The following is a 13,102-nucleotide window of genomic DNA, read 5'->3' as shown; positions in this document are numbered from 1 at the left end:
ATTTACTGCGCATCTCATCGATTGCTAATCAACTTATCATCGATCCAACAGCTACCTGATAGCTACTTCTCACTGTCCACTGCTCACCACCTCACGATGCATCTCCCCTCTCTGTCCCTCACATCCTTCCTCCTTCTCATCGTCCCCTTCTTCTCATCCGTCAATGCCAAAGCCGGCGATACCCTCTATACCAACTCTGTGACGTACTGCGCCGAAGCCAAAGCAGTCTTAGTGGATCAATTCGATATTGCTTACCACAAGTCCAACGGATCAATCACATTTTCTTTTTCGCTCGCTTCGGTCGAATCTAATCTGAACGTCTCGGCAAACCTGTACGTTAACGTATATGGGATCGAACCTGTCAACCAGACTTTGGACTTGTGTAGTTATTTCCAAGGAGTGGTGTGTCCTTTACCGCAGGTTAATTTTACCGGTGAGTCGAGTTGGACCTGTCTATTACCTGGGAACGAACGGGCGAGGGAGGAGTTTTGGATTTATCGGACTGATGAGGAGATCTCTAATCTTGTTTTCATATGATTATACTAGGCTACGGAACATATCCGATCCCAACGAAATACTCTTCCCAGATACCTAGCATAGCATGGTCGATACCTAATCTCGAAGCCTACGCTCGTATCCAGCTACTTCGAGAGGAGACTGGAGAAGTCGCAGCATGTCTTCAAGCGACATTGTCCAACGGTTGGTCAGTCCGACAATCCGCCATATCATGGGCAACAGGAATGTTCACCTTGGTCGCACTGCTCGTCGGTCTCTTCCATACCGGCGCCGTCAATTCACCTTCACCAGCTCAGTATAGATGGTTTGACATCTTATACCTGTTCCAATCGGCAGCCGCATCCGGTCTGATGCACCTGAATTATCCATTGGCTTATTCAGCTTTCACTCAGAATTTTCATTGGGCCATTGGGTTATTCAAATCGAGTCATATTCAAAATTCCATCAATACTATGAGATCTAAGACTGGTGGTCATCTAGATTCCAATGCCTATTCGGACGTACAATATATCAATCGAAAATTCTCACCTTATAACGTCTACGCATCAATGAACGAAGTCATGTCTTCCAAATCGACATTCCAAACTTTCTTGGCAGACAACGCTATCATTCCTCAAGATTCCAATGTGAACAATCTAGAATTGCACAAAAGAGCTAGGATCGCTTCTGCCCTAGCTCAAAATGCCACTTCAGAATTGTCTAGTGGATTACCAGTCTACACCAACACTCTCAGCATACCGACTGCCAACGCTTTCACAACTGTCTTCTTCTTGTTCCTAGCTTTCATTGCTATCGCTATTGTGTTCCATGTCCTGCTATTTGGTGTGCTGTTCCTAGTGGAGAGGTCGAGTAGAGGTAAGAGGGAGATTGGTTGGGCAGGTAGATTGAGGAGGATGTGGTGGGGTTTCTGTGCTGGTAATGCATTGAGATTGGTAAGTCAATTCGAATTGGTCAGGTTACTGAACATCATGATCACTAAATCTGTACGCTCACTCACAGTGCTTGATATGGTTCTTCCCCATATTCATCTTTGGATTCTGGCAATTCCACGTTGGAGATTCTGGTCTATCCATCTTCTTTGCCGTCCTATCCATCCTTCTCGTTCTGGTCCCTCTCGCGACCGTATTCGTCTTATCGATCTTGAGAAATCGAAGATTGTCATCCACCGCCCCTGGGATCTCACCCTTGTACACCTCATACAGATGGTTCCATTCGGTCGGCGTACTATATCGAGCCTACAGACAGAAATTCCATTTCTTCTGGTTCGCTCCGCTGATCTTGGGAATGATAGCCAAATCGGCTTTCATCTCTTTCGGTCCTACTTCGGCTTGGGCTCAAGTCATCGGTAACGTCGCGGTGGAATTCATTGTCTTTATTTCGCTCTTAGCTTGTCGACCGCACAAGGATCGAAAGGGAGATTGGATCACATCCACCCTTGCGTTGTTTAGACTTATCGCATTTGGACTATTGATCGCTTTCATACCCAGCATAGGAGTCAAACCTATCCCAAGAGCTGTGATCGGTTTCGTCATTATTGTTGCTTTCGGTTTGCCTACCATCTTGCTCCTCCTCGGCTTGATATGGAATCTCGGTATGTCTTTAGTTCTCCCATCTTGCATATAGTAGTCGTATTGCAAGCTAACCTTCCATACTTCTATGATAGGATATGGCTACTTCTGGCGAAGACATACACACCGAATTGAAGACGGTCTAGAAGTCGAGCGATTCGTAGCTTCCGACGATGATTCCACCGAGAATCAACCTGCCATGACTCAAGTTGAGCCTACCTTACCGAACGTCACGTCAAGGGACATGAACACCGACAACAGTCGATCCCCTCCTGAAAGCATGTTGAACAGACGAACATCCATAATGGAACCTGTCGGTGACAACTACTACGAGCCTACTTTCGGATCTAAACACTTACCTTCGTTCTCTGGCACTTCCGATCTATCGAATTCACCGCCTGCTAGGATTAGTCCAGATTTCAATAATAACAACAATTATATAGCAGAAACTCATGGTGAAGAAGAACAGATAGGATTTGGAGATAGGATATCTGCTGCTCAGGCATACGAACAAGCTGCTAAAGGTGGATATACAGAGTATAACGAAAAGCAATCTTACGAGCACCAGCAGCCAATGATGACTAGACAATCTACTGCTTCAAGTCGACCATTAAGTGGACATTCGAATTATTATACTCCCTCGACGGGATTACATGACTCGACTAATGACCAGTATTTCAATTACAACAAACAAGGATAAACCGCTTTTTCTCTTTTCTTTTCTTTCTTCACGAACGACCAGACCAATTATAGACAATTATAGACATTCCTCTTTTTTCCTTTTCTTTACGATAGTTATAGTTGTGCAGTGTAAATTATTGATACCAATTACTACCGTACCGAACACCCAAATATAAACACAACATACGATACGATACGTGAACACTCATTTTGGACGATCAGGATCAGGATTAGGCTGTGGTAACGACCTCTTGTTTTTGTCAGTAATCATTAGGATCGGATGATGATATGGGATCATACATGGATCTTTGAGTTACAAATAGGATTAGGATAGGATATGTATCATAGTTGATCGATATATACACGATACGTATACAAGCAAGCAGGATGGATGTTTGAATGATGTATGATAATGATAATGATAACAAATGACAATTACAGTGATAAAGACAAAGAAAGAAAATGAGACTAACCGTGGTCGGCATGACATGATACGTCACAAAACCATGGACGCGCTCGGATTGGAGTTAAATGGGATTTGATCTCATCTGTTATAACGTCCCGTTCTTGTAACTTATCATTCAACTTCACTCTTGTATCAGCATCAGTATCAAATCAGCGAGATACTCTTCATCCGGATTTCCCCATATGTTATCAACACGCTAGAATAAATAGTTCAACACAAATGAGCGCAATGGATACACCGCTCAATGACGAAGATAATGGTGATATATCACTTTCTTCATCTCATTTCCACCAATCTCAACCTCAACCCAGACGACCAAGTAGTTCTGATCAATCTTCTTCAAGCTTGCAACCTCAATCCAGACCACAAGCTCATTCGAGAGAAAGGGACGTATCTGTACCCAACCAGAGATTATTCGGTAAATCTCTATTCACCAGATCTCCTGGTGTACCAGACGCGGGTCCAAGCGTACCTTCCCCTCAACAACGTATAGTAAATCTAAATGATGAAGTCGATTCACTATCGCTTCCAATCAGTGGAAATGTTCGTAGTTCAAGTACTTCCCCTTCTTCATCTTCATCTTCAGCTCGACCATCATCTTCTCGACGATCTTCCTCGGGATTAGGTAGATCGCGCTCTCTAAACGTCAAGTTACCTTCCCTCTCCACCGATGTACCCCGTCAATCAGGACCGAACTCCTCTCTTGCCCCTTCTTCCTCCTCCACTCATGTGCATAGTACACCAAGCTCGAAGATAGGATGGAGTAGGAGACCCGGCGAACCCCGTCCACCACCTTTGGTCAATGACTTGACGTGTAGGAAGATGTCGAGGTGGGTCAAGGAGGTCGTGGTGTGTAATTTCGATTTGGAGAGGGGGCCTGTGGTGGAACGGAGGGCAGGGGATAGGAGGTGGGGACCGGGGGAGAAAGAGAATGTGTGAGTTTGTTCCTCGTTCCATTTAGGTTTGTATCGGAAACTCTGGGACGGATCGAAAATTGCGGGAAGGGATGCGAGGGATTAGAGACGATGAATGGAATGTTCCGAGCATCAATCAAGCTAGCTGAGCAAGGAAGGAATATGGACAACCAGCTCAGACAGAAGAATATGGAATTGAGTAATTTCTAAGGAGCGAAACTGTCTTTCTTCCAATGCGCCTCTTGATCAGCAAATACGATTATGATCTACATGTACTAATCTGCTATTTTATCCTACACCACAGTGCATTCTCCTCTTTCCCCGATACATCCCTATTCTCAGAAGGTTCCATATTATTCTCATTCAAGATACGGCATATACCCCCAGATCCATCTTCCCTCACTCAGCCGGAACCACCTTCCCCCATGCCTGATCGAGTGGTGAAAACGGTCGAAGAGGAAATGATAGACCTCAAGGTGGGTGATCCACCTGGAGAAGCCGATGTTTTACCTGGCGGACCGGGAAATGGCAATGGAGTGATTGGGACACCTGGAACGGCGAAACCTGGTGATAAAGCTGAAGAATACAGGAAATGGGATGAAAGAGGTAGAGAGTGGTTATATGGGTTTGTGTGGTTTGAGCAGAGACGAGATAAAGGAATTACAAGGGGTTATATGCAGGTGGGCGATATATACTGATTCCTGTTGAGCCGTTCGTGACCTAATACGCCAAGCATGATGGGTTTGTTCTAGAAATCCCTCGTGATTCTCACCCATCTCCCTTTTCCAGCACTCTTTGCAGCTGTCTTGCAAAAAGTCGCTCCTGTGTTCTTCGAGTATGGGTATTCGGCATTGGAGGCGGCTTGCCATTCTATCGCTTCATGGTGAGCTGGAAACTTCCGTCATTCGTCAAGGCCGAGGAGCTCATGAGTTCCGTTGTGGAATAGGCCGGATCCAACACCCGACTCGATACTGGAACTACCCATGTTGACTGATTTGATCAACGTCAAGTTGCCCGACACCACCGAATCACCGCAGATAGGAAAGGCGTTTGGGGTATCCTCACCCACGCCGAAACAACCCGTGTGTAGAGTGTACCATGCAGCGTGGAGAAGAAGCTCATTCCGTATTTTGCCCATATCTAGATTCTCGCCGCATTACCCACCTCAACGCCCCTTAGAGCCTTTGCATCGTTCTTACCTTCCTTGTGGTCATTGTGGGAGTGTCTTATTTTAGCCGAACCTCTACTCATCATCGCACCAGATCCCAAAACATGTTCAGAGATCGTATGGTGGTTACGTGATTTATTGAGACCTGTAAGCCTGTATCTTCTCGAACACCATGATTTCCCTTAGCTTATATTTATTCTGTTGATCGCAGATTCCTCCTGCAGGTGACTTCCGACCATACCTTCACATTCACGATCACGATTTCTCGCTACTTGTCAACTCGAACAAACCCCAAGCAGGTGTGATAGTAGGAGTGACGAATCCCTTCTTCCGAAATGCTGCTAGTCATTGGCCAAACGTCATATCGATACCTTCGCAGCGGACAAGGCGGATTGTACAAAATGGTACTAGTCCTGCTATGACGGCGGTGGCCAGTCCAGGAATGAGGGACACACCTGAGGGGTTCCTAAGTAGGAGGCATAGGAGCGTGCAGAAAGACAGAGTTCTGTTAAAGCGTTTGGAAGGGTTGGTAGCTGAGGGGAATCTGGATGGTGAGTGGTCGCCCGATGCAATCACAGATCTTAGCTGATATACCTCGTCAAGCAGATCCCGAAGGCAACGAGGCTCTCCGGACACATTTCCAACAATTGACGGAACGATTCCTCGTACCCTTGAATCGATATTTCCAAACACTCGTTCCGACCTTATCTTCGACACCCATTCCTCCGTCCCATTCACCAATTTCAAATCACATACCATCTCCCCTCACATCGACTTCCTCAACTTCGATATCATCCAACACATCAACAGGTTATACGAACCAGCACACAGCAGGAGTGATCAAACCCTTTTCTTTACCTAACTTCCTAACTCATCTACGTAATCATGGACCCAATCCATTATTATTCAAGACAAAGGGACTGAGCACGAAATCTAGAGTGGAGAATGATTTCTACGCTAGTTTCTGTATGTCATCAAGTTTTGCTAAATGGTTGGAGAATAGAGTCAACTCCTTGGGTCTTGCCCTTACGAATAACAACAATAATAACAACACGTTGAATGTCCCTGGTCGACCGAGTACACCGCAGCCACAAAGACCGAATCTGCCTAGGAGTATATCAGCTTCGGTCGGATTAGGTATATTAGGTGGATTACCATCATCGGATGGTAGAGTGTCGCCGAATAGTGTACTTCATAGTGAGAGCGAGTTGAGCAGAGTCAGTAGTGATAGAGATTCTTCCAGGGCAAGTGTTGAAATGGAGAATGGATCGGGAGGGAAACAACAGAGAGAAAGGGAAGGAAGTGGAATGACTATCATACCCTCTAGTCAAAATAGGAACGAACAAGGAGGTTGGTTCGATACTGGGAGGAGAGCTAGTGAAGGAATGGTGAAATTTAATGGGAGAGGATCAGTAGGAAGGTAGTGGATAATAAGTTGTAAGATATCTGTACGAGTTGATTTACTGTAGTATCCATGTGCAACCGGGCTGTGATAAAGGTTTTTTCCAATTGGCCTATCTTGGAATAGACGAATTTAGGTGTGCGTTCGACTGGGATTAGAAGGGACAAGACGGCTGGACAAGGATAGATCAAGGATAAAATCAAAGATCCATTAGTCATTCATAGCATACGCTCATACACGCAATACTGTACTCTTACATCGATGTAACGCTGATGCATATCACGATAACATCATCATCATCAAATACTGCAGTAAGATTTTCCGTTCTTTATATGACTCTTCCTCCGTTTATCTATCAACTATAAAATCTCAACCTTTGCTCTTTGTTGAACCACCTCGGGAGTGAGGTTATACAACTCATCAATCAAGGCTGATCGGAAAGTACCTGGACCCTTGACGTCGGGTCGATCGGCAGCTACTTCAGATGCGATTGTGTAAATGAGAACACTAGGCAAAGAATTCGTACATGTCAGTGTCAACCAGTCACCCTTTATCTTTCCGATAAATTGCGAATTGTGAATCACTTACCCCGCCAACGCAGCTACTAACATATCACCCTGAACGAGCTGACTATCATCTTCGAACGGCCCATTCTCATTCAAATAGAAACTTCGCGAAGCAGCTGCGAAACACGCAATTAACGTTCCTGCTTGACATCCTGATCCGGTGATTTTCTCGAGATAATGAGAACCGTTCGATACTTTAAGGACGGTATGACCGTCGGAGATGTAATCGGTTGGTCCAGTTAAGACGATGATAGCGGCTATTTTAAAGTCAAAGCGAAATGAAGTAGGTGTAAGTCTTACACTACGTCCTGAATGAATGATCTATCTGAAAGAGCTAAAGGATTGATATGAAGTGATTGGTGAGAAGGGTCCAATCCACTCCACTCACCCCTCTTTTTGGCTAGGGCTCTGACGATAGCTGCAGGATCTTTGAATCCTGATCCAGCCGCATCCACACCTCTACTGGCCACTTCGGTAGATTCAGCCATGGCTCCAATTTCAGCGGCGTTGCCTTTGATGATTGTGGGTTGCCAATGAGCGAGAAGTTCTGAGGACCCATCACAAAAGTCGTCAATCAGATTGGATGATCTCGATATACCCAGGGTATATCTTTGATCCATGGGAACCAATACTCACCCTCAGCAGTCTCACGCCTATACGAAGTAGCTCCCACAGCAACAGGATCAAAGACTAGTGGTTTTCTGTTGACGTTGGCCTGTCTACCGGCGACTTTCATTCCTTCCTTGTCATCGACGGTGCTGTCACCACGAATCGTTAGCACGATAAAGCATATAAGATGGTATGAATCGATTCCCACTCACCCAAAGTTAATCAAGCATGCCCCAATGGCTGGACTCAGATCATACACGTCTCTAGGGTTGGTAGACATTATAGGTGAGGCTCCCACGGCGAGTGTGACGTTGGCCGAGTCGTTCATCACGACTTTGTTGGTGAGCTATCAACATACCGATCAACATACATATTCAGCATGAAATCCACTTGATGCTATATGAATCCTGTCTTCCTGGTAATATCATAAAGCACCGCAGTCAAGTCAGAGAGGAAGACACTTACCTGATTGATCAGTGGTGTCTCCTGTTCCAAAACCCTCATCAAGCCTTGAACTTTCTCCACCAACCCATCTTTGTTGAGCTCCTCCAAGGTAGAGGAGGAAGTACCGAATAAACCTTTATTGTCTTTCAAAGACTTTCTGGCCCTTTTGAAAGAATCAACTATCTCCCTCAAAGCCACGGCGGCCTCTCGGGGATGAAGGGAAGAGACAATATCGGATATGACTGCTACACCATCGAGTGCATTGGAGGTTTGAGGGGAGATGGAGCCGTGTAAGAGTTGAGGAAGGTTGGGGAGATGGATACCGCCTGTAAGATCATCAAGATCCAAGTGTTAGTATGTAATAACCAGTTGACATGAAAGGAAGGTCAATGGAATTCATCGGAGCACGTAAGATGAAGGTGTATAACGATCGATATCGCGAATCAAGAAAGATTGATTTGATATGATGAGATAGTAGACATACCAATAGCAACGGCTTTGATCCCTGTCCTATCCAAAAGATCCAATATCTCCCCTGTCCCATCAGGACCAAGACATTTCCTACCTTTGATATCTTTCGATCCGGTAGGCCAGACAGATCCAATACCAATGTAATCTGCGCCCTGTTCGATAGCACGCTTACATTCATCAATGTTTCGGACTGATAGACCAATGATCGCATCTGGACCGATGAGGGTACGGGCTAAGGGGAGAGGACAGTCGGTTTGTCCGATGTGGATACCGGCGGTTCCTACGATACGGTGCAGTTGAATGTTAGTTTCAATTTGGTGATGTTCCAGAATAATAATGCAGAGTATATTATGGGTGGATAAGTCACTCACCGACTGCTAGATGGACATCGATTCGGTCGTTGATAAGGACAGGTACGTTGTACTATTCAATCAAGTGAGCTTTCAATTAATATGATTGAAGAAAAGGAGAACACACCTTGTCACAGATCTGTTTGGTCCGTCTGGCAACTTCGATGAACTGTAAGCCGGACATAGAATGAATGAGCGCAGGATAAGCAGAAGAAATCAGGACAAGATTAATTCGGATATGCAGACTCACCTCTCCAGTATCTGCATCCTTTTCTCTCACTTGGACGAGAGTCACTCCTCCTTGTAGGGACTATGATGGTATTGCCAGTGATCAAAATGAGCCATGCAAATGTAGAAAATGACAATTAGAGAACGGGGGTAACTCACCTCTTCAAGTGATTCGTAGTAGTCCTAAAACAACACCCAGCGATACATATCAGTACGTGATTGAGCATGATAGCCTTGAAATGTAACATACCTTTCCAGGAGGAAGGAATTCTCTGCCAGTGACCAAGTAAAGGGAATAATCAAGTTGGATTCTAGGCATTTTTCACTTTGCTTCCAGACCGCTGAGACTTCTTGTAGAACTGAAAGTAATGTTACCTGCTTGAAAATGCTGAATGAGAAGAATCGAGACGATAAGCCAGTCTTTCCGATTCCATCACACCACCAGATCCGAAATTTCAAGCTGCTCATTGCGTGCCTGAACCCCCAGCTCCGAATTCACTTCCGTTTTGAAATGATCAGAGTGAGTCCATTGGGTCAGGCCATAAGAGAGCAAAGCCTGAGCTGCATGCATACACTGTTTGACTACTATGACTACATATATCACACACCCCTTATAATATAATATGACATGACGTTCTTTCGAGTATGTATGCACCTCTCCCAAATATCCCTGCCCTCTGCATGCACCAAGTAGAAGTTCAACAGTCTCCAGCCCTTCAACGACCTCTACACTCCATCTCTTACAGTTACAACACCAATCCCACACCAACTCCGACAGCGCCTATCATCCCTATACCCAGCCCCATGGATCTACGATCTAGCTGAATAGCGTGTCCAGCTGATGATGTAGCACCCGAACTAGCAGCGGAACTTGCAGAACCTCCCGCACTGGAGGTAGCACTTCCTCCGCCCGTCGTGGAAGAAGCTGATTGACCACTGGATGTAGCTGAACTACCTCCTGCAGCAGAAGTAGAGTTGGATCCACCTCCATTGCCGACGAGCCCGACGCCATACGCTTTGGTCGATCCCCCATCCAAGGCCCACTTGAGACCTGCCATCACGTGATTGATAAATGTTTCATTTTGCCATGCTATAACAACCCGAATGAGACATCAGTACATTTATTCTCGTGAAGATTGTCGTACATTTCAGCTGATACTAATGAGATCAACTCACTCGAGTTGAGATGACCTAAAGAAGTGTAGAATGATCTACCGGGTTTGCTTACGCCTTCAGCGAGAGGTTGAGAAGACAACGGCTGATCAATGTACCATGCTATAGGATGAGGGTCACCCATTGAAGGGTAATCGCCTGTCGAGGTGCCGTTGTCTGTTAGAACCGAAGAGATGATACTTTTCAGCTGATTAAGGTCCCTTGGCCTGCTCCGCACTCATACGAGACCGCTGCCATTCTTTCTATCTTTGCGCTCGGATGTTCAGACCGGAGGTTATACGCTGAGAGTATATGGAAAGAGAGGGGTACAACTCACCAACGTAACTAGTTTCATCTACTGACATTATGACCACGGCGCCGTTATCTCTGGGATCCGATCGGAAATAATATACCTCTTCTTGCTAAAATCATCAACTTCTGATTAGCCCAAGTACATGTGTGAGCAGATGGATAGGGGAGTCTGACCCACAAAACTCCATCTATCCGGTACGTCGGCCGTAGCAGGATGAGAATCGTTCAATCTTGTGAAAGTCTGCCATGACATCCTAATTCAGCAACGTTACTTTATTTGGATTCGGTGGTCTGTGACCTACAGCATCTTGTATAGGGGGATGATAATCGAATAAGGCTATAAAAAGACCCATATGAGCTTGGAATTGCACGACAACTATGAAACATGCAGTCCACTCACCTCCTACTGCCTGCTGGTAATTAGTATCATTGAATAGACATGCCGAAGCTGCATGCACACCCGTATACACCCCACCAGATTGGAAGAATTTCTGTAATGCCTCTTGACCTGAAGAGTCCAGGACTGGAAACAGACCATATCATCAATAGTCGTGGAAAAACCGTTAGCCTCGATTTGATGTTCATCATTCATCGTGCAGGTGGTGGAGAGCGTTCTGAACATGTAAAGTGAAGCTGAAAGATAATACTCGGACTCACCTTCATCCGAGTTCGAGACAAACATCACACCATCATAGGTCGCCAGATTCTCGTCCGTAAATAAACTCTTATCCCTTCACAGATCAATCAGGATATATAAGCTCTTAGTCAGATGATAAAACGTTGAGCTAAGGAAAAAGCATGATATGCTCACTCTGAGAAAGTGAATTCTACTCCATACTTCTGCGCATTGTCACCCAAGACTTCTATAGCGGTAGGTATGGAATCATGTCTGTATCCGGCTGTTGCGGTGTACACCAGTACTTTCGGTGTCGATTGGGCTTGAGCTTGGGATAGGGTGGCCATGGTGATTAGCAGGGGTATGATTGTCCACATTGTTCTGACTATGAACAGTTCATGTACATAGCTTTGTGAATTGATGTGTCAGATGGGCAGAAATATCTGAACTCATTCGCTGGTTTTGTTGACCTGCAGGCCTGGCTGGGACAGGGGGTCAATCACAGGCGCAGACACGTGGGAATGATGTAATCACAATCAAGCTTAAATCAACGCAGAATCATTAGAAATAAGTCAAGTTTATGCTCAAGACGTGTTGGTGATGAGTTCTGTATCGCGAGAGAGCTTCCATTCTAAGATGTAGAGGGAGAGATACTCAATTGCTATCTGGCCTGATACTGAAAGGCAGAAAGCTCATTGGTAAGACGATGATCCGAATTGTGAAAAACTCGCATGAGCTGAGAGGTCCTTCCATCCCTTGACTCCTTTACTACGGATGGGTCAACCTTCAACCTTTGCCCTGATACTATTATAGTAACTGATCATTGATCTCCATTGATGATTATCGAGCATCAAATCATCACACGTTCACACGACGTATTTATCTTTCTTCCTACTCAAAAAAACACCAGGCGTCGCAAAAATTTCTCATCTCCTTTCTTCTTCTATGTCCCTTCGAATTATGAGCCATACCTTCATATTCAGTTGATAACCTTTTCCCCCTTACCGCTCAATCAGACCATATCTCCAGTTCATGATCTGATTACAACCCAAAGTCCACAATAAAAGACACGCATTCCCCATTCATTTGCTGGCCTACCCTCAGGCGAAGGTTATGGGCATCCTCATCTCTCTTCTCCGTAAACCCAAAGCCCACTCGCAACACCAACCAAAAATGATCTCTCATCCTTATCCACTCGGTACACTCGGTACACATCATGAACCCACCTCTCCGCGTAACGCACCGTCCAGAAGTCAGAGTACACGCAGTATAGCAGGGCGTTTGTCTTATCGTTCAGCCGCTGGGCGAACGGAGGAAGAAGCTGAGAGAGAGGGGTTTAGGAGGTTGTTATCTCCTTCACCTGGTGATCAACCTTCTTCCTCGGAAAGTACAGAAGTAGAAATCAAACCACCCAAGTCGAGCTCTATATTGACGGGGAGAGATGGTCATCATGGTGCCAAGAGATTAAGGAAAGTAATCAGGGTTGAAGGTGATTGGGATTTGATCAGGGGAGTGGATACGGATGGTTATGATAATAGTGGTAATCGGACCTGAATGACATATACTTACGGTGAGCCAATCCCATATATAGTAGTCATTTGTTCGAGCAACTATACTGATCGACTTTGGATAGATAGCA

The 13,102-nt window shown here is 45.3% G+C and overlaps 5 protein-coding genes across 5 annotated transcripts; 3 read left to right on the top strand and 2 right to left on the bottom strand.

Annotated features, from left to right (window-relative positions):
• Positions 1 to 96: 96 nt before the first annotated feature.
• On the top strand, positions 97 to 2,784 carry I203_103441 (uncharacterized protein; the record flags this gene model as incomplete). The annotated part of the gene is made up of 4 exons (XM_019149413.1): positions 97 to 433; positions 547 to 1,448; positions 1,516 to 2,107; positions 2,180 to 2,784. The coding sequence occupies 4 exons, from the start codon at positions 97 to 99 to the stop codon at positions 2,782 to 2,784; spliced, it is 2,436 nt and encodes an 811-aa protein (XP_019001438.1).
• Positions 2,785 to 3,450: 666 nt separating this feature from the next.
• On the top strand, positions 3,451 to 6,737 carry I203_103440 (uncharacterized protein; the record flags this gene model as incomplete). Its single annotated transcript, XM_019149412.2, has 7 exons — positions 3,451 to 4,166; positions 4,450 to 4,825; positions 4,898 to 5,028; positions 5,092 to 5,227; positions 5,290 to 5,460; positions 5,525 to 5,864; positions 5,920 to 6,737. The coding sequence occupies 7 exons, from the start codon at positions 3,451 to 3,453 to the stop codon at positions 6,735 to 6,737; spliced, it is 2,688 nt and encodes an 895-aa protein (XP_019001437.2).
• A 337-nt stretch (positions 6,738 to 7,074) lies between these two features.
• Positions 7,075 to 9,702, bottom strand: I203_103439 (hydroxyethylthiazole kinase; the record flags this gene model as incomplete). Its single annotated transcript, XM_019149411.1, has 12 exons — positions 7,075 to 7,222; positions 7,304 to 7,538; positions 7,670 to 7,828; positions 7,918 to 8,039; positions 8,103 to 8,236; positions 8,356 to 8,660; positions 8,819 to 9,085; positions 9,177 to 9,228; positions 9,283 to 9,324; positions 9,406 to 9,465; positions 9,543 to 9,566; positions 9,634 to 9,702. The coding sequence occupies 12 exons, from the start codon at positions 9,700 to 9,702 to the stop codon at positions 7,075 to 7,077; spliced, it is 1,617 nt and encodes a 538-aa protein (XP_019001436.1).
• Positions 9,703 to 10,129: 427 nt separating this feature from the next.
• Positions 10,130 to 11,810, bottom strand: I203_103438 (uncharacterized protein; the record flags this gene model as incomplete). Its single annotated transcript, XM_019149410.1, has 8 exons — positions 10,130 to 10,473; positions 10,560 to 10,712; positions 10,873 to 10,957; positions 11,026 to 11,088; positions 11,150 to 11,184; positions 11,248 to 11,370; positions 11,505 to 11,578; positions 11,659 to 11,810. The coding sequence occupies 8 exons, from the start codon at positions 11,808 to 11,810 to the stop codon at positions 10,130 to 10,132; spliced, it is 1,029 nt and encodes a 342-aa protein (XP_019001435.1).
• Positions 11,811 to 12,636: 826 nt separating this feature from the next.
• Positions 12,637 to 13,017, top strand: I203_103437 (uncharacterized protein; the record flags this gene model as incomplete). Its single annotated transcript, XM_019149409.1, has 1 exon — positions 12,637 to 13,017. The coding sequence occupies one exon, from the start codon at positions 12,637 to 12,639 to the stop codon at positions 13,015 to 13,017; it is 381 nt and encodes a 126-aa protein (XP_019001434.1).
• Positions 13,018 to 13,102: the final 85 nt, after the last annotated feature.

Source organism: Kwoniella mangroviensis (genome assembly GCF_000507465.2).
Source record: "Kwoniella mangroviensis CBS 8507 chromosome 1 map unlocalized Ctg01, whole genome shotgun sequence".
NCBI classification, from domain to species: Eukaryota; Fungi; Basidiomycota; class Tremellomycetes; order Tremellales; family Cryptococcaceae; genus Kwoniella; species Kwoniella mangrovensis.
The sequence above is the reverse complement of the archived record's forward strand: the minus strand, read 5'-3'. Positions and strand labels throughout refer to the sequence as shown.